Here is a 21,540-nt window from a genome sequence, read left to right as displayed (position 1 = left end):
TTATCATCTCACATAGGATCCATTTGGATTTTTATTTTCATCTTTCTACCTCACTGAAACCTTATTTCTTTTTATTTCTATTTCTTCTCCAAACCCTAGTTACTTCCTTAATTACCTCATATCAATTTGCCTTTCATTCTATCACTCTTTCTCATTTCCTTTTGTATTTGATCTTTCTGGATTCTGTGCTTTGATGTTTAAGTGAGTTCACATATATCTGAACCAAGAGCCATCAAATAGAAAATCTTTTGTAATAGGATATGGAGTGATATGCATCATTATATCCTGGGAAGACTAAGTGGTGAATAAAGTGGGATCATTTTGGGAAAACAACTGTGTCTAAAATTATAAATGTAATAATTATCTACTACTATACTGAATTATTAAATCTCAGATTTAAATATATACCTACCTAAGAAAATATCTTGATCATGTAGTAATTTAAAAAGCATCATATTTATTGGTTTCATATACATTCCTATATATATATAACTATATGTGGAAAAAAAAACTACTTAAATGAATCTGTGTTTCTGTGAAATAACACTGCTGTCTTGCATGCCAGTTAATAGCTTTTTGTGTGCCACTCATTTCTGCATGTATACATGTATCAGTCCTTCTTCAAGTTATTAATATCTCCTATGTGCTTAAAGATCAAGGAGAGACCTGGTAGAGGCTTATTAGCAAGTTTGATTTTAGATTTTAGGTCAAGAGCTGGTTTTGTATTTTTAATCTATAATTCAGGAAAACTTACTAGAAAATAATTCACTAAGTGAAAGTTAAAATTTAGGAGCCTTTAAATTAACTCCACTTAATTTAAAATTAATGGATTTTGCTTTTAACTTATTAAAAGGTTAATTTACTTTGAACTTCTCTTAACCAATTAAAAGGTAAGATGGGGTGAGAGATGTGAAAAGTTTGGAAACACCAACTTGCCTTAATTGTCATTTTCAAATATAAAGTTTGCATTATGTACTCTAGTTCCACAGAGGGGGAAAAAGGAAAGGAAATCTTCCTTTCCAAATAGTAGAATATTAGTATATCCATGCATACAGGGCTAGTCCCGCTGTCCCAGGGATCTAACCTACTCTACGACACTTCCTTAAATGTAACTGTGTAAATTAAGGCTGTTCATTACTCATTATATGTTCCTGAACTTCCTCTCTGAACAGCAGGAATGCCTCCTAGTTTGCTGAGATCAGTTTTTTTCTTTGTCTTTTCTGTTTCCCTGTTCTCGATCCATTTGCCATCCCCATTGGCTTCAGCATGTGTGGAGAATGCCAGCATGTGTCCAGGCCGTGTGTGTGTGCATGCACACACACACATGTGTGCTTTTCACAGAATCTTGGAGTTCATTAGTCTAGAAGGGCAGGCAAACAGGGACTAGAAAACAACAGAAAAGGTACAATTAAAACGAAGACCATGAAATCAACCGTTTTCAGCATTACAAATTCAAGAATATAGCAAAATAAGAGAAGCATTGCTTTTAAGTTTTTGATGCTAATCAATGAACATTTTGACATAAAGTTACACTGTAGCATTTTATATATTTGACTGTAAAATTTGGTTGGGAGAGTTGATACAACTTTTGGCATTTTCTTCAAATATTTCTTCAAACCTCATGAAGAGTTTTGTGTGAAAGTTGAAAACAAGATAAATTCCTTGGTTGATTCAAAACATCTTCTATAGCAAAATTCTACCATTGTCTTTTTTCATCTTGTTCAGATTGATGTCTTACATACTAAGAGGCTCTCTGCTCATAAGCTACTCACCAGACACCCCTCCATTCAGAAAGAGTAAATCCTGTCAATTAAGCCAACAAAAAAGAGTGTGAGGCATCTATACCAAAGAGGCCATGTCTTGTAGAAAGATGTGTTACTCATTCTTACCCAAACAGGGAGGCCTTGAGATTTAATAAAATTTATTGTTGAGGTCTAATTTATTGTTGAGGTCTAGAAGCCCTGTGTTTCAAAAACTGAAAAGCTGGTTTTCAGAAAAGTCATGCTAAATATGAATGAAAAATGAAATATAATTCAAAAATTGACCACTTCAAGGTGTAATTAAAGGTGAGAGCTTTTTATGTAGTTAGCAATCCTAATATCTTCATTCATTTTTTAAAATTTCTTTTTGGCTGCATTGGGTCTTTGTTGCTGCGTGTGGGCTTTCTCTAGTTGTGGTAAGCAAGGGCTACTCTTCTTTGCGGTGCACGGGTTTCTCATTGCGGTGGCTTCTCTTGTTGTGGAGCATGAGCTCTAGGTGCGTAGACTTCAGTAGTCGTGTCACGCGGGCTCAGTAGCTGTGGCTTGAGGGCTCTAAAGCGCAGGCTCAGTAGTTGTGGCGCACAGGCTTATTTGCTCTGCGGCATGTGGGATCTTCCTGGACCAGGGATTGAACCCTTGTCCCCTGCATTGGCAGGCGGGTTCTTAACCACTGCGCCACCAGGGAAGTCCCTCTATTCATTTTTTATCATGTTTTTTTTCTTTAAATATTTGATGTAATATTTTGTGATAAAAATATTTCTTTGTATTTGCAGCTCCCCTTAATATATAAGAGTTTTGGAAGCTGAACTTGTCCTAAGCTTTTCAACTTGTGGAAAGGAAATAGCCAAGTTATAAGTTCTAGGCAATAAAGTCTAGATGTTATGCTCCTAATAGGCAAGCAGTTTAAGGACCTATTTTAATTATTTATTTTTACTTCATACTAATGCTTCTAAAATAAAATACTCTTCTATATATATATGCAATTTTCTACTAACATATTCAGAGCAGTACATGTTTGTTTCTCTTGGTTTTTGAAAAGTAATTTTTCTTTTAATACCACTGAAACCATCTCTGGATTTTCTATTTCAGTGTTTTTCTGATTCTAAAAAAATGTTCACTGCCAAATATTTAGAAAATTTCAAGAAACAAGTAAGAAAGCAAAGATACAATCACATATAAGAAGAAAACCACTGATAGCATGTATAAAATATGATCATACTGTAGTCTAATTTGTTATAAAACATAAAAATCTATGACAGACGTGTTTCTGTATCCTTTTATCTAGCTTTCTAATATATAATTTTAATGACCTATTGGAATTTCAGTCTAGGATACACTGTAATTTATTCAACTCAATACATTTGTATTAACATCTAAGGTTTTATTCTTACATAGCCTCTGTCTCACATTACCTCAGGATGAATTCTTAGATTTGTCAGTTTGAAAGTATTGAGCTAAAAGTATTCAAATTTTAAATTTTGATACATTAGACAAAATGGGCCCTGAGAAATATTATGCAATATACATACTTCTACTAGTATAGTGTCAGTATTTTTTTAGCTTTGCCAATGTGATGGACATAATTGATATTTTATACTTGATTTGATCTTTAATTCCTTATTTACTAGTGAGGCTGCATATTTTTATAGGTTAATTAACTATTATTTTTGATTTTTTTTGCTGTTCATATTTTTTGCCATTTAATATTGGATTCTTCATTGTTTATAAATCAAGCTCAAGAATCCTTTGCTTTTGATTTATATATTTTCCTATCTTGTTACTTATCTTTCAACATTAGCTTTCCTAAATATGTTTTTAATTTCTGTACAGATAATTCAGTCAATCTTTTTTTTAATAGTTTCTAGCACTAATGCCATGCTTATAAAGTTCTATCTTATCTCAAGGATAGTTTTTTTCTATTTTTTGCTTTTTTTGCAATTTTTTCTGCAATTGTTAAGCATGTAATTACTTAATCTACTTCTTTAAATGCATAAAATGCAAACCTATCTGAACTTTTCAAATAACTAGCAAATTGTTCTGACACCATACTTTATGTAATATAGACTTCTAGTGGATTGAAATGTAATAATTTGAGACTTTTTTATATAACCATGTGTATGTAAGGTGGAATCTGTGAGAATAAAGTTTAACCCAAAGATGGTTTATTTTTGATGATGTAGAAGCATAGATTAAACCAAATGATTAGAAATGTACACTTTATTATGGAAGTGTGAAATAAATTTTCAAGTACATATGTCTAGGTTTTTTAAACTAAATTCAGAAATGTGCATATTTAGAAGTGGGATACCTTGGTTGATGATTTCAAGAGCCACAGATTGCCATCAACTTAAAAATTTATGGAGTATTCTCTTTCCAACCACATCATTTTGAAGAGCGAAGACAGATTCAGAGCATTCAGTTAGAGGTAGGATAATGCAAAGAGGGCAATAACTCAGCAGCCTTCCACTTTATCATCATTATCAAATTGACACCATACAAAACACTCTGACATGCCATAGCCCCAGCCTCTCAGGCACTTAAATAGCTACTAAGGCAGTGTAGACTTCAATGGCCATAGATCAGCAATAAGCATCTGTTTTTTCCTCCATGCACTCATTCATTTGTTTTCATTTAATAGATATTTATTGAGTCCTTACTTTGTGCCAGACACTCTTCCTATATTCTGGGAATACAGTGGTGAACAAAACACATTCAAATATCCTTGCCTACATAGAGCCTATCTGGACGGATATTACTAATAAATAAATAAGTATGTGGTATTCCTAAACAACACTCAGGCTAAAAAGACGTCAGAGTGCGGGAGGTGAACTATTAACTGAACCCAGTGCCATGTTGTATGGGGGCTGGGGAAGGAGGCATAAAGACGTGTTACTGAAGAGTATTCTAGAAAGTAGCAATAGCAAGTGCAAAGGTATGGAGGCAAGCTTTCAAAATAGTAAATACATTTCAAAATAATAAATATATTTAGAGTTGTAGATGAGAAATACAGCCTTGAAAGTGAATTTCAAAAATCATGTACAAATGGATATTTACTTCTGATGTAAATTTCTTCAGGGTAGAAACATTTTTATGATTAGCATCGTGATTCAGAGTGGACTGGCTCGGTCAGATGTGGTTCTATTCATCTCAGTACATGACCTAGTCAAGTTACTTATTCTCCCTCCCATAATCATTCCATCCATCTGTAAAAGGGGCATAATGATAATATTTATCTGATAGAGCTATTGTGATGATGAAATCATATAATGCATGTCAGAGTGTTTAGCATAATGACAATCACATAGTAAATTCAGCTATTATTAGATATAAAAATTTGGGGGCATCATAAGAAAATCTACAAACAACAAGTGCTGGAAAGGGTGTGGAGAAAAAGGAATCTTCTTGCACTGTTGGTAGCAATGTAAATTGATACAGCCACTACGGAGAACAGTATGGCGGTTCCTTAAAAAACTAAAAATAGAATTACCATGTGACCCAGCAATCCCACTACTAGGCATATACCCAGAGAAAACCATAATTCAAAAAGACACATGCACCCCGATGTTCATTGTAGCACTATTTACCATAGCCAGGTCATGGAAGCAACCTAGATGCCCATCGACAGACGAATGGATAAAGAAGATGTGGTACATATATACAATGGAATATTAAGCAGCCATAAAAAGGAACAAAATTGGGTCATTTATAGAGACGTGGATAGACCTAGACACTGTCATAGAGTGAAGCAAGTCAGAAAGAGAAAAAAAAGTATCATATATTAACACATATATGTGGAATCTAGAAAAATTGTACAGATGAACTGTTTTGCAAGGCAGAAATAGAGACACAGATGTAGAGAACAAATGTATGGACACCAAGGAGGGAAAGTGAGGGGTGGTGGTGGTGGGATGAATTGGGATACTGGGATTGACATATATACACTAATATGTATAAAATAGATAACTAATAAGAACCTGCTATATAAAAAAATTTTTAATCTCTTTCTTGACAATAGCAGCAAACTTAATTTTCACTCTAATCTCATGAAAATCTGCAAAATTGTGGGCCATTATACTTCATGAACTATCACAAGTATGAATGTTATAATTAGATCATACATTTCCTTTCTTGAATGTCCCATTTAGACACTCAATATTTGCCTTGCCTCTTACAACATGATCTGCACTTACCAAGCTTACCCACTCCTTTCGGTTGAGTTTCACTATTGGACACACACTATTAGCTGCCCATTATATGGGAAATGGCAGGGGGACAGTGGTGCTCAAAGGCCTTACAATACACCTGGGACTGTAAAACACGTAAGAAACATAATAAATCCATCAAAATGGCCTAGAAATACTGTGCAGATGGAGCATTCATTGAAGCCTTAGCCCACCCACCATTCCTCATGCTCTATGTACTTTTTTGCCTTGGAGCCCTTGACCTTGCCATTCAAAAACCTTTAACACCTTCTTCTCACCTTATCTCCCTCAGTCAAAATCACACTCCTGTTTCAAGACTTACCACAAATGCCACTTCTTTCTTTATATTATCTGAAAATTTATCCTCTTTAAAAATAATCACTTGAGACTTCGTGTCATAAAATAACTGCATATTTTACAAACAAGGAGCTTCTTTTCGAGAAAGTGTTGCAATTTTGTGTCCTTCTCTCTGTCATGGCATATACGATGGGTCTTACCATCCAGTGGCTACCCAGCACATGTCTGTGGGCTCTAGTAATGTGGGAAGGAACACAATGGAGTAAATCATCAGATCTATAGCCATGGACTTTGAGAGACGTTTTTCTGACCATGAAGCTGAGGCAGAATTTTCAATATCAGAAAGTCTTCTAACAAAGAGAAAGATAAAGAAATTGACCAAAATATGGAACTCTCTATGTTCTGTTTTAAAAAGTCAAAGTGTAATAGACTGCTCTATAATAAAATGTCCAGCACAAGACTTAATCAAGAAAGTTTTTCCATTTGAACTAATGAATAAGAAAATTTATACTTTTATTCGTAGTAACACTATATTTCAACATGTCTTTGCCTCAGTTTTCATATTTATAAAACAAAAATAATAATGTCTCCATCTCACAAAATTAGCCCTCAGAAGTGCTCAAAAGAATTCCTGTTGCACAAAAATAGGCCAGCTTTAAATGTAAACTATTATTACTTAGTCAATTTAAACAACAAAATTAAGGCAAAACTTTTTAGTATTTTAAATTATGATTTGGGAACGAATAAATAAATTAGAGAATATAGGAATTATTAGCATAATGATTGGGATTTTAAAAGCAGCCTCTGCACAGTATTGCAGGGGAAATAATCCCATGATAAAACAATGTCTATTCAAGCTTGAAAGGACATTTGCCAACGTCTTCTTCAACTCTGTGGTGCAGGCAGTTTACATCATAATTTTTTATAATATCAAACATTAGTATTAAAAGACCATTCATTAAAGAAAACATTTTCATAAAGTATTAAATAGAATTCAATTAATGTAAATAATACTAATAGCAATGTTTGGTGCTTATGTAACATCTATGTCAGGTAATGTATTAAGCATGTTATTGAATCTCTATAGGCTAGAAACAGCATAGCTTTGCCTGTCTTAATCTAATCCTTTCATTAGTTCATAGGCCCAGAATCCTCCTGGGAGTATCAGAAAGTTGTCAGGAGATCTCTGAATTCTGGGGCTGGTATCTGAATCTCTGTGCTTCATAACTACATTTCTTGACAGCTCCCCATGTGTTACACAGTGGAGGAGAATGGAGGGTGTATTTTTTTTTTTCTAACAGGTTTCTCAAATAAATTAGTTATGTACATTTTCTCCAGAGGTAACAAACAAATAACTTGTCAGTGAAGGGTGAAAACACACATTTTAGTTTGAGTCAGCCATCTTACCTCTGCATTCACAAGCAGGAAGACAAGATTTTCTGAGTTCTGGCTTAGTAGATCCTGCTTTTAACCCTCATTTGAAACTACATCTCAAAAGATCAAGAGTTTAAGATAAATATTGTTTCTACTTCTGTGACTTATGTGTGAAAATGCTTATACCAAATTGTTGTTGTGTGTGTGTGTGTGTAGATTTAGTTACTTTGCCAGAAATTTATGGTTGTGATTACTTTAGAACATAAAGACTGATGCACACTTATTATAGCTTTTTCATTCCTTATTGTTGGTTAGCTATCCTTTCCTTACAAAATATTTTTTCTCGTATATTCAAAGCATATAGTAGCAACTTTGGTTAAGATTGAGATTATAAATATTATAGAAAAATGAAATAAAACTCATTTGAGTCATTTATGAATTTCCTTTTATGGATACACACCCCTGTTAAAGTAAACTTTTTTAAGGGGGATAGATCAGCTACTGGTTGGAATCAGATTTTATCTACAGAGTTAATTACATAACACCAACTTGGGCTCCTTTTTAGTTCCTCTAAAATGTAACATCACAAAAAAGATACATTTAAAGTAATTAAATGAATCATAATGTTCTGAAGACATTTAACCAAAAATCAGAGCCTATTACATGTCTTAACATTTTTCTCAAGGTCAGAAGAATGGAGACAGTATGGAGAGATGAGATAATGACCTATGAAACTATTTGAAAATGATCATGTGCTAGACTGTGTGATACTAACCATTTTAGGAAAGGAAAGATGAACATGGGTTTGAGTAATTCAGCATGTCATTACGGAAGTGTGTGTGTGTGTGTGTGTGTGTGTGTGTGTGTGTGTGTGTAAGGCAGGGGTGTGCCTCTGTGGTCTTTTCTTACTTAACAACCCCTCCTCTTCTTCAGTTGACTAATTCCTGTTTGCTCACACCTCATCTTCCCTGAGGTATTTAACAAGATTTATTGTAACTATATATGTATCTATTGGGCTGACCAAAAAGTTCATTCAGGTTTTTACTACGATGTTATGGAAAAACCCGTACTTTTGGGCCAATCCAGTAATTCCCCCAAATCGATTGAAAGTTACTTAAAGTCAGGGGTAGTATCTTGTTAGTATTTCCAGCTCACATTGGAGGGTCAGGCACATTAACATTTGTTGACTAAATTAACCAACAAATATGGAACAGAGGCAGATTTCATGCTCAGGGCTTGGCTTCTAGACCAGATTGCCTTTGTTCACAAGTATTACTTTTTTTAAAGACTTAATTGTTTTTAGATCAGTTTTAGGTTTACAGCAAAAGGTACAGAGAATTTCCATATAGTTCCTTCTACACATGCGTAGCCTCCCACTTTATCAACATCCTCCACTAGAGGGGTACATTTGTTACGTTTGATGAACTTACATTGACACATCATAATCACTCAAAGTCCATCTTTTACAGTAGGGTTCATTCTTGGTGTTGTACACTCCATGGGTTTGGACAAATGTATACACCATTATAGTATCACACAGAGTATTTTTACTGTCATAAAAAGCCTATGTGCTGTGCCTATTTATCCTTCCCCCTACCCAACTCCACTCTATTACTTTTTATGTGTGGCATATTGAGTAAGGCATTTTACTTTCTTGTATTTCAGTTTCCTCATCAGTTAAATAAGGATAACAATAATACCTGTCTTAAAGGTGTGTTATGATTATTAAAAGAGTTAGATGACATAGTGAACTTAGCACAGGGCCTAGGGGTTAGACAACATAATACAACTGTGACTATTTTATTATTTAATGTACTATTCCAAAATAAAATGAAAACATTTGGGAAAAGGGCATTCAGAGTGTTGGAAATGGCATCTCCTACAGAGAAGAATTGGATATTATTTTGAGATTAGAGCAATGAACATATATTGGGGCCAAATTCAAGATGATCTGCAAAAACAGAGCCATTGCACATATATGAACAGGGTTATGGTATGTCCCAGTGAGATAAAAGACTAAATACGTTACTTTTGGTTCAAACAAAATATAACCAATGTTAATTGCAGAGAAGATGTAGTCATTTGAAATTCAAACAGAAAAATTACAAGAAATGAAACTTTTTTCTTTGTGACTAGGAGTCCAGAGGTTAAATAAAAGATTGGTTTAGATATTGAATGTCTTAGCTGGAATATTTTTTAATATTAAATTTAAATTTTATAGAATATGGTTTTGAAGTATGACAGAAACTGTAAGAAAGAGGCCAATAAAGTACTAACTCATCCCAAAACTTTAAGAAAGCCATTTACAATTGTTTCCCATTATTTTAGGATTTTTCCCCTTAGGGGATTTCAGTCATTCTTTACAGATAATTTTGAAACAGATGTGCTGTGGGTAGATTTATCTGTAGCTTGGAAGGCTTATGGGAAGTAGAGAAAATAGTAAGGTGATTAAAAGGTTAAAACTATTTGGTTTTCTAGACAAATGTGTCATTAAATTCAATTTACAAACAGTATCCTCTTTGTAAGAAATATCATGTATGTTGATGTATAACGTATGCAATGGAAAGGTAAAAATAAATAGTATTAAAATTTTATATTCTTTAATTTAAACTTTAAATTACATTAAATTACTCTTAATTCCACAAAATATTTAAAAAATATGAATATACTTTTGAGATAAATCACTATATATACTTTATAAAGTGTAATTTACCATTGATGTGAATAAATAACTCAAATTGAGAGGAGAATATGAGATCTCTAATTTGATAAAAACTTAATATCAAAAATATATTCATTAAGTAAGAAATCCATGATTAATATATTAAGTCTAAGATTAATATAACTAATGCATTTCATGGATTTTAAATAATCTTCTTAGTGTGGCTATCACGTATAGATCCTATGAAAGGGGAGTGGGGACTTAAAAACTTTAGGGGCTAGATTATCCTAAGTATGTAACCTGTCAAACAGAGACTCTCTTTAGGATATTGGACTGTAATTAATTGTTAACACAATATGCAAATGCTTAAGTATAGCTTAGTTACATTCCAGTATGTTTTAACTTTTATTTTGGGGCAATTCCTATTCAGTATTTAATAGCTCCAACAGAGCTGGAGACCTCAGAAATTTTGTCAATGACCTTTGAAACGGGATTCATATAAAATAAATTTCCTGTACTACTTGAGTTTTGAAGTCAGAGTCAGCAATAATTCCTCCTCACAAGAGTAGCTAATTTCAGCTCCTATTTGTTTTCTGTTTGTAATGATTTCAGTTTACTCATGTTAACCTTGTGTTTTGAGTAATTATCAACTCATATCAACTCTATAGAATATGTGAATTGCTGCTTTTCTTGTCTCTGGAGAATACTTCTCATGTGACAATTGTCATATGACCTATGACACAGAGCATGGCTTCGTAATGTTGAGAGATGAGGAATTTTTATAATTTGAGTATAATCATACTGTGAGCACAAGTCTCTAAACAGATTCCCTGGAAATAACAGGTTTCATGGTAAACTAAGTTTTAGTAAATGCCTATTTCACCATGTTCTTAGAGATTTATAGTACACTCTAGCATAGTGAAAGCTCTGAGAAATTGATCCACAAAACAAAAATATTAAAAGCTTTAGGAAGGGGACTTCCCTGGTGGCACAGTGGTTAAGAATCTGCCTGCCAATGCAGGGGACACGGTTTGACCCCTCGTCCGGGAAGATCCCACATGCCACGGAGCAACTAAGCCCGTGAGCCACAACTACTGAGCCTGCACTCTAGAGCCGGCAAGCCACAACTACTGAGCCTGCGTGCCACAACTACTGAAGCCCCTGCGCCTAGAGCCCGTGCTCCGCAACAAGAGAAGCCACCGCAATGAGAAGCCTACTCACCTCAATGAAGTGTAGCCCTGGCTCACCACAACTAGAGAAAGCCTGCGTGCAGCAACGAAGACCCAGTGCTGCCAAAAATAAATAAACAAACAAATAAACTTATTTAAAAAAAGACTTTAGGAATTTGTGAAGTTTTTCCACAAAATATATGTATGATTAATAAATTTAATGGGGCATTTGCCAAGTTTATTTGAGCACAGAACCTTTTTTAAAATTTATTTTTAGCTCTCTTTTACAGGAAATTTTATTTTGTGTATTTGTATATGTATCTGTTCAGTTAATGTATAGAATTGCCTACTGTCTTAGTCTTGCTCAGGTTGCCAAACAAAATAGCATAAACTGGGTTGCTTAAAGAACAGAAATTTTTCTCATAGTTCTGGAGGCTGACAGTCTGAGATCAGGGTGCCAGCATGGTCAGTTTTGGGGAGGGCTCTCTTCATGGGTTGTAGACAGCTGCCTTGTCACTGTGTCCCCACAGGGCTAAGAGAGAGCAAGCAAGCTCCCTGGCATCTCTACTTATAAGAACACTAATCCTTTCATGAGGGTCTTACTGATAGGTCCTCATCTAAGCCTAATTAGCTACGAAAGGCCCAATCTCCAAATACCATCACATTGGGGTTAGGGCTTCAACATAGGAATTTGGGGGGAATATAATTCAGTCTATAACACCTGCCATGTAAAGAGTTGAGGGAATGTTATATGTTTCGTGCTTATAAGCCAGTAATCTGTATGCTTTCCAAGTGTACAGCTGGCAAAATTTCAAGTGCTTGCCCCATGGGGCTCGGTATTTTGGTGATGGTGGAAAACATCTCTTTTATGAGTTAGTTCATAACCTATTTGTACTGAGAAGTACACATGTCTGGGACACACACCTACACAGAAAATGCAAAAATGTGTCTAAACAAATGTGGGATATGAGATTGAGAAAGTGTTCAAGTTTGTCATCATTGCAAAAAGTAATGTATCTTTCAAAATTTTGCCAACTGTAGAAAAAAAGTTCATGCAAAGGGAAAATAATGCTAATCATAAAAAAAGGCTAATCAGTCTTTCAGAAAACTGAAAAAAAAGATTCAACTAGCAAGGTAACAAGATCCTTCTAAGGGAAAACTACCCATTTATAACCTGAGTATTATAAATCTGCTATGACTTTTGGTGAAATGTATACATACATTAATCTTGGGAAGTTCTTTGTGTTCTTTTATTTTGATGTATCTATTTCATGAGGTTGATTTGATCTGGAAGATATTAATGAGTATTTGTACTTTTCATATTTTAGATTAATTTTATAGTTCTCACAAGGGTAATATTTTTACATATAATCACCTGCTTTTTATTGGATATTTTAGAACTGATATGGAAAAAAAAAGAAAGATAAAGAGGATAAATTATATCTGGTTTCTGCTATGGCTAGAGGTAATCCTCAGGCACCGATCAAGTTTAGCCAGAATCGTGATTTGTCCACAATTTGAAATATATGGCCAGAGTACTGAAGTGTTAAACAAATTAATTTTAAAAATTGTCTTCATATGTTAAATGTAGTACATGCTTATGACAGAGAAACTAAAATCTTCAGATGTAGAAAAACTGTAATTCTCCATCCAGTGATAATCCCTCCTAATAGTCTACTATGTTTCCTTCTAGTCTTTCTTTTTTTATATGCATATTTATTGCATTTTTTACTTAATTTCTCTCTCTTGTGCTCTGGTATGCCATATGTGCAGGTTTGTATCTTGCTTTTTCACTTAGAACATAAGCATTTTTTTCTGTTAGCATAAATTACTCATAAACATCCCCACTTTTTGTGACTCCATAGTGTTCAAGTGGGTATATAAATCATTAAGCAAAGTGTACTTTTTCAGTCAGAAATAATAATATATATATGGCTTATATATGTGAATATATATATTTCTCGTATTTCTTGGCTTGGTTTTGTAGAAGTTTACTAGAAAAAATTATGCAAGATATAAACACACAATTGGCGCTTTCCTGGGGTGAATAGATTGGAGAGGGCAAATGAACTCTTGTAGATTAATGGAGCAAGACTCCTTCACCCCTAAATGCTTGTTGTGTCCCAAGACTAAAATCAATGCTCACTTGCTGCCATGTATTTTTCTTCTTAATTGTTATCCCACAGGCTATTTAATTTTATCTTCCCCCTCAAAGAAAGGAGTGTCTCTATTTTAAAACTCTAATATCTAGCTCATTACTTGTTGTACAGTAGCTCCTTTCTTTTAGACAGATGGTTGAAGGAATTGAATGATTGAATGGAACCCTTCTTTCGTTTCTCTAGACAGATAGGACTTAGAACCCAAATTTCTGTTTAGCAGCTACTTTCGCATTTCCCAGTTTATAGCCATCACAATCTCTTTCTGGATTTCACGGGCCTCTCTGCTCCAAATCTCAGAAGGAGAATGGAACTTAATTTCTTCAAAAGTACTGAAGAGGTTAACAGAAAATGGTGTTTGTGGAGGTTAGGAGTTGAAAAAAATGTACTGTACCTTCCTGTAGTATTTCAGATGCCTCTCACTCTTTTGATGCACTTAGCCTCTTTAAGTTAGATTTTGACTTCACTGTGAGTAAGCACACTAAATGGACTAGGGAGAGTTGGTAAACATCGTACAGTTGAGGGAGAGAGAGAAATTAGCCTGAGACTGATTTAATGATGTAGAGTAAGGAGAGACGTCTACCCAGTGATCTGTCTGAAAAAGAAAACTTTTTCAGTCAGAACTGCAGGAAAGGATGTGCCAGAGTGGATTCCTACCAAGTGTGAGAATCCACTGTATCCACTGTGAGATGCCAAGTGTGGCCATCTCTAAGTGATTGCTCTGCTCTTTTAATGCAAATGGTTGAAAATACTAAAGGGTGTACTATGGCTCATGTGTGAAGCTTGCCACAAACAATTACCAAAGTCATAAATTTTGATTTCAGTCAAGCTATTAAGAGTAATAATTTATTTAAGTGAGGTCTTCTGCTTTGATTAGAACTAAGAGAGTTCAGCTGCTCTGATCCTTTGGGGGTAAAGCTGGGTTACTGGTGTAGTAAGGAGGCTTGAAGGTGTCTGCTGTTGAGGCAACTGATCATTCCCAAAAGAAGTGCTTTTGCTAATTCTTTCACTTCCTCTTTTCAGTTAAGTTATTCTTTTTCTTTCCAAGTACAACTTATTTCTAACAAAGCAAGCAGGTCCACTTTTTAAAAAAAATCTTGATTTAATCAGTTATTCAGAGACATTAGGTGGCTTGATCAAGGCCACACCTCATAGTAAAGAGGTGGAGCCAGTATTTAAAGCTAGATGTGTCAAGACAATACAGCCCATGCTTTTGACCACCGTACTACACAGCTTCTCCTGGAAGTTCCCTAAAGCTCTACTGAAAGTAATTTAAATATTCAAGTATTTTATAATTAAGTTATCTTCCTAGAGCTTCTGGAGTTAAACCCTCTAACAGTTAGTGACCAAGACTGCAGTAAGGGTAAAACATCAAGGCTGTCAATAAGGGGACCTAACTTAGGTCTTGAAGGGATAGAGGAAAGTCTTGTTAATAAATAAACCGTCTAACTTCCTCTACACCAGGAAGTCTTGTATAACTCCAAGAAGAGCTTCCCTCTTGTTCTTAGGCAAAAGGATAAATGACTTGGCTTTTCTTCCAAATCTTTCTTTGGAGCGCCCCCCTGCCCCCATTCTCAATTCTTTGCATAGATATCTCAAGATTGTACTCTCCCCTAATAGTAAAGTAATCCCTAGTAGGGTGTGAGTAGATGGCTTTAGGGTGGTGCTACCACCACCAAGGGTATTTGCATTTTAATGGAAGGCTTTAAAAGATCTTAAAGCTTCAAGACTAAAAGCAGTAAATCTCTATTAGTGGAATTGGAGGCAGTGTGATAGATTGGGCAGGAGCTATCTGGGGTAAAGAGAGCCCACTGGGTCTTTTCTAATCACAGTGTGAAATAAAGTGTTCCCACTTAGTAGCCTGAATTCTGCTTCCAGAGTGAGGGCTGTGAGGACAGCTCCTGTGGCCTCAGTAATAAAGTACTGCTAAACAGTTTCACCTTCTTTAAAAGCAAAACAAATTAAAGAACTAAAACTTTCAAATCTTAACTTCCTTTTCCTTTCCCACTTTCTCCACAGCATCTTGCTTGAGATCTCTCAATACTTGTATTCTTTTTCTCTGAGCTTCATATGTGCATTTCGCTTCTTTAGACTCAGAATCCCAAACTTTTTTTGCATCTCACTTTTCATTTCCTGGAAACATGGAGACTACTGGAATTGATGAGGAATTTGAAGAATTGGGCTTACTAAATTGGGTTAAAATGTATTTAAATACATACAGTGAGCCAGGCACTGAGCTGTTTTAAGGACAAAAGACATATTTTATATACTTTCTGCCATACAGTCTTGGGAGTGAAACAAATAAACAGATTAATATAGTCAGGGCAGAAAGGGCTATAATAGAGTTGCTCACCATGAGCTGTCATAGTGCATAGAAGGAATACTCACTAGAAGTGGTTAGTTAGAAGGATGATGAAGGTTTAGTCAGGTAAAATGGGGATGAGAATGGAATGTAGTAAAAGGCTTTGATGGCAAAGGAGGCAGGTTGCGATAGAGGTAGTGTAATAGGAGACCAAAAGGTGGTGTCAGAGGAGACCAAAGCAACATGGGACATTGTTAATAAATTCATTAGGGCCAAATATAAACCATGAATGTGGGAATAAAAGGAAGAGATTGGAAAAGTAGACAGGGGACAAATATTGGAAGGCCTTGGTACTGTGTTAAGGAGTGTCAATGCTCTAGGGAACTACTGATATCTTTAAGCAGTTGGAAAACATGATTAAATTTGCATTTAAAAAATCATTCCAAAATCAGTATGGAAAGTTATCTAGACTTCACTCGAGGCTCTAGAGTGGGACAAAGCTGGAGGTATGTCTTGGAAGAGCTGTGATAGTAGATCAAATAAGAAAGGAAGGAATTGATCTGGAATATAGGTGTGGGGATAGGAAGAATGGGTAGAGAGATAACTTCCATTGGGATGGTGCTTGAATGTACAAAGGAAGGGAAAGACAGCTGAGTGCTGGATTTTTGGCTTAGTTAATTATGTGACATTTTGCTGAACCAAGGAAAAATAGGTTTTAATGGAGAAGATGCTGAATTCAGATTTGGGCAAGCTGAATCTTAGATTATTATAGAACATCCAAGCAGGTATTTCCAGTAGACAGGCATTAATCTGTCTGAATCCCAGGAGGAAGCTTTAGGCAGTAGATAATATATTTAGCTGTTATTTCTTAACATGTCAGTAATGTTTATGAAAGAGATTACTCAGGGAGAACGGAGACTATCAGAGGGCTGTTGATGGTCTTATGGCAAATAACAGGAGTTAAGGAATCAGCTTAGATGAAGAGTAATAATGAAGAATAAGAATAAGTAGCCAGAGAGATGCTTCAGAATACACAGGGCAGTGTCCTTATTGGTTAGCAAAGCAAATGCACAATTTACTTACTCTTGGTTCAAAGTCCTCCAGGGTCTGGCCGTAGGCAGTAAGTCTAACAGTATGGATTTCTGCCCCTCATTTTATTTGACCTGTTTCAACTCACTGGAAAAAATCTTGTACATTCATACATTTTCATGTTTCACTTCCTTTCATACATTCTCACTGGAGTGTGCTTTTCTTCCGTTCTTTTTCCTCTCCATGTCCAACCCATCCTTCAGAATTTTCTTCTAACCTCCCAGGACCATGAAATCTTATCTCTAACAGAGAACATATCATCATCCAGCCTAACTTCCCATTAGTGTTCAGGTTGCAACTTGCTTAGGACACAGCACATTCTAGTTTGCACCCTAGTTCTTTCTGCACCACATATGTCCCTTTGGCAAGAGTATAAGTTCCTGAAGACTAAGAACCCATTCTCCCAAATTAGCCTCCATGGTGCACTGCTTTGAAAACAGAAAGAGCTTACTAATATTTGTTAAATGACTACATATATTACTTACACTAAATAATAGAGGTAGGATCTTTGAATCTTCTGATGAGACAAAGGCTCTCAGCTGAAGCTGACATGGAGATGTTAACTTATTAAGGATGTATCTGGAGGTTTTGATACGTCCTGGCACATATTGGCCAGAAAAATGATGGAAAAGCCTTTCATAAATGTATATTCATGATACAGAGGCAGGCAGTGGCAACAATGTGAATTATCTTTGTTTCAAAAGTTGCTAATACTGTATTCTTCATGTTTTCCTTATACAAGGATGGTGAATACTTGTATCCTTTTCACCTTCTGCTTTTATAACTTTAAAACTTATCATTGTACAATAGGCAGGCAAAGGAGAAGTACTGCTGAAACACAAAGTATTTTTATTTATCCTAAAGGCAGATATAAGATGCTACACTGGCAGTTTCTAAATGATGTTCTACAAATAATCCGAAGCCTTTCCAATGTATTTTAGCAGATTTAAAGTAAGGCAACCTAGTGGGGCTATTCATTTAAATAGAATAAGGGTTAAATGATAACTTGACTTATCTTTTAAATGACAAAAAATAAAGAAATTGCAAGACCTTTTCACACATTACATATGTATTGTCATCTATCATCTAGATATCAGGCTAGCAGTGCGAAGTAATAAAACATATCATCGAAAAATGTGCTATAGGTCTGAATCACTCTTTCATTCCACCTCCCAGCTAACTGTAGTATTAAATCAAACAAGCAGAACATTTCCTTAGGCAGCCATTGCCTTTTAATTTCCTGAAGAACCTTAAAATATCATTCATTACAAGTACTACACATATTTGGTTTTTAAAATTCTCATAAATCAATAGCAGGCTGACTGTAATAATTATTACAAGTTAGTGCATAATTTTCGTGCTGAAGGCTGCATGCAGAACTTTAGCATATGCAAACGAGGCAATTCAAACTGTGTATAGATATTAATATGAAGAAGCAGGTAACGAGGTGCAGGCTATGAATTATGCATCAAGAGTGGCTGATCTTCAATGAGGAAAATGAATTCAGCATGTAATCTAATTAGTGATGGAAGTCTATTACATCTAACTGCAAAAGCAACTGTCCTTGAAACAAATTTATTTACAGTCCATGTTACCACTTGAAACAACTTTGAAATGATGTGTAAGACAACAGCTTAATTGTAAAAATTTTTTGTTTGTTTGTTTCAGTTCTAGACCTGGAAGGCCTCCTAAGAGGACTCAAAGTGTCACCTCCCCAGAGAACTCTCATATCATGCCACATTCTGTCCCAGGCCTTATGTCTCCTGGGATAATCCCACCAACAGGTAAGTGTGCTACCTATTGATGCCGAAAATATTCAAAATCAGCCAGTGCCATAGATATTCACCCTCATCAGTTATATTTTGTTCACACTAAGATAATGTTACTGATGAGAATTTATTTCAAAACTGCATTATGATTATCATCATTTCTTTATTTGAAATAAAATTAAAGAAGTTTAATTGAACACAGTTCTAGGAGTTATTCTAATTAATCCTCTTGCTAATATCAAATGACAAATTCTTATCCCTAATTTCCTGTTAAGGAATTGAAGCTCAGAGAGAATCAGTAACTTTCCCAAGGTCAATCAGCTGGTCACTGGCAGTGGTTATTCAAACTCAGGTCTCTGGATTCTAAGTTTATATTTCATTCCACAAAAACTCACAAAATAGATTAGCATGCATCCAAACAAAAGACTATAACCATGCCAAATAGAAATATCTCCTGTTTCTCCCAAACTATTTCTGTTAGAAGCATTTGAAGGATGTTTATCACTAGAATTTTGAAAATGTACAAGTAAAAGAATAGTCTCGACCACAAAAGCTCTGTACCATAAACAACTTTCATAATGTGCTGCATGCAAAAACAGCTCATTTGATTTTCACCACCTGGATGTGTTCATTAATTCTTTTATATACTTACACATGTCTGCCCACTTTCCATGTTTCATCCAGACTCAGAGCAAATTAAAATTATGATAATAATGATATTATTATTATATAACATATAGTATTTATTAATCCTTGCCATCACGAAAGTTTATTGAGGAGATAGATGTATAAACAGCTAATTGTCATTTCACACGACTGAAACAGGAAAGATAATCTGGCAAGATAAGGAGAAAGTCTTAATTTTTTCCTCTGAATTCCCATATAAATGTTTGCTTTTTCTTTTGTAACATTTGTCTTTCTCTAGGCTGTAATATAATCATGGGTATCTTATTTCACATTCCATACTTTGTTGAAAGCTCCCTGGAAGCAATGGCTCTTTTAACTCACCTTTATTTTTGTGGCAGCGTCTGAACAGTTGGTTCACTTTTGTGCACCTTTATCAAGTACCCACTGAGTTGAATTTGAAGTTATTCATTTTATATATTTAACATTTTTTTAAGGTACCAAAGGTTCTTAAAAGTAAATAATTCACATTCCAAAGAAGAGTTGTATCTTTATGCTAATGTTTGCAGATGAAAAATTGAGAAACAGAAAAGTAAAATCCATAGCTGAAAACAACCCAGTTACAGAGCAGGTATCATCATTTCTATTCGTTTACTTTAGTCATGATTCACAAGCTACTGAATCCTACTGCCTGAAATTCTAATTTCAAATTTGATATTTCGAAAAGGAATAGGTAGCGTTTTGTTAAGGCTTAACTGTTTTTATTTAACTAGATAAAATTTCCTGATTTGCAGATTTGGCCGGGGCGGGGGTGGGACGTTTGTACTACAGTCAAGATGGAAAGAAGATCTTAATTTTTCATGTTTTATGACTGAAAGACTCAGGTGTGCTAGAAGAAAGACAGAAGAGTCTTGACTTAACTTCTCAATGAATACGTTTTGGGGCTTTAAAAAAATAATCATTTTAACAATCATTATTTTACATTTGATAAGTTTGTGTTGATTCTCACTAATCACAGTTATATTTTGGGTGAAAAGTATTCTAGATTGTTTTTGTATTAAAATAGAAAAGGTCTGGTTCCAAATTGCCTGCCAATATTTTAAGGTGAAAACAATAAATACTTCACTACCTAAGCATTGGTGAGATAAGGTGATGTCATCAGAATCTAAGAATAGCAGCACCTCACATAATTAAGACCATAAAGTAACTTTGGGTAAGTGAAGTTTCTAAACAACTGAAGATCATAAGCTGAAACTCAAAATCAAAATATTAAGTCACAATTTACAATAGCCAGGACATGGAAGCAACCTAAGTGTCCATCCACAGATGAATGGATAAAGAAGATGTGGCATATATATAAAATGGAATATTAATCAGCCATAAAAAGAAACAAAATTGAGCTATTTGTAGTGAGGTGGATGGACCTAGAGTCTGTCATACAGAGTGAAGTAAGTCAGAAAAAGAAAAAGAAATACTGCATGCTAACACATATATATGGAATCTAAAAAAAAAAAAAAAAATTCTGATGAACCTAGGGGCAGGACAGGAATAAACATGCATATGTAGAGAATGGACTTGAGGATATGGGGAGGGGGAAGGGTAAGCTGGGACGAAGTGAGAGAGTGGCATTGACATATATACACTACCAAATGTAAAATAGATAGCTAGTGGGAAGCAGCTGCATCGCACAGGGAGATCAGCTGTGTGCTTTGTGACCACCTAGAGAGGTGGGATAGGGAGGGTGGGAGGGAGATGCAAGAGGGAGGGGATATGGGGATATATGTATATGTATAGCTGATTCACTTTGTTATACAGCAGCAGCTAACACAACATTGTAAAGCAATTATACTCCAATAAAGATGTTAAAAAAATATTAAGTCATTTTTGATAGATCCCTTTCTGAAATATTTTACACAATTCCCTAGCTTGGTGAACAGAGATACTGAAGATAGCTTAAACTTGACACATTATTATGGACATTCATTTTTGAAGCAGGATCATTTCATGTATTTCAATTGCTTTGCTGTCTCCTCATACATGCGTTTTAAACTTTTGTTCTTCCTGATATGTTGTGAGCCCAGAAACCAGGGTTTCTCTCAAGCTTATTAAGCATTACATTGAAACAGACCTTCATGA

General features: G+C 34.9%; 1 protein-coding gene across 2 annotated transcripts in view; it reads left to right on the top strand.

Moving 5' to 3' along the window:
- The window catches only part of DACH1 (dachshund family transcription factor 1), a 415,401-nt gene that overhangs the window by 155,516 nt on the left and 238,345 nt on the right, over nt 1–21,540 (top strand). For both annotated transcript variants that reach the window (XM_030838681.3, XM_060288119.2), the window contains exon 2: nt 18,680–18,795. In XM_030838681.3, coding sequence (XP_030694541.2) covers nt 18,680–18,795 — 116 coding nt within the window. The remainder of the gene's footprint in view (nt 1–18,679; nt 18,796–21,540) is intronic.

Source organism: Globicephala melas, chromosome 18, assembly GCF_963455315.2.
Source record: "Globicephala melas chromosome 18, mGloMel1.2, whole genome shotgun sequence".
In the NCBI taxonomy this organism is placed as follows: domain Eukaryota; kingdom Metazoa; phylum Chordata; class Mammalia; order Artiodactyla; family Delphinidae; genus Globicephala; species Globicephala melas.
The sequence above is the reverse complement of the archived record's forward strand: the minus strand, read 5'-3'. Positions and strand labels throughout refer to the sequence as shown.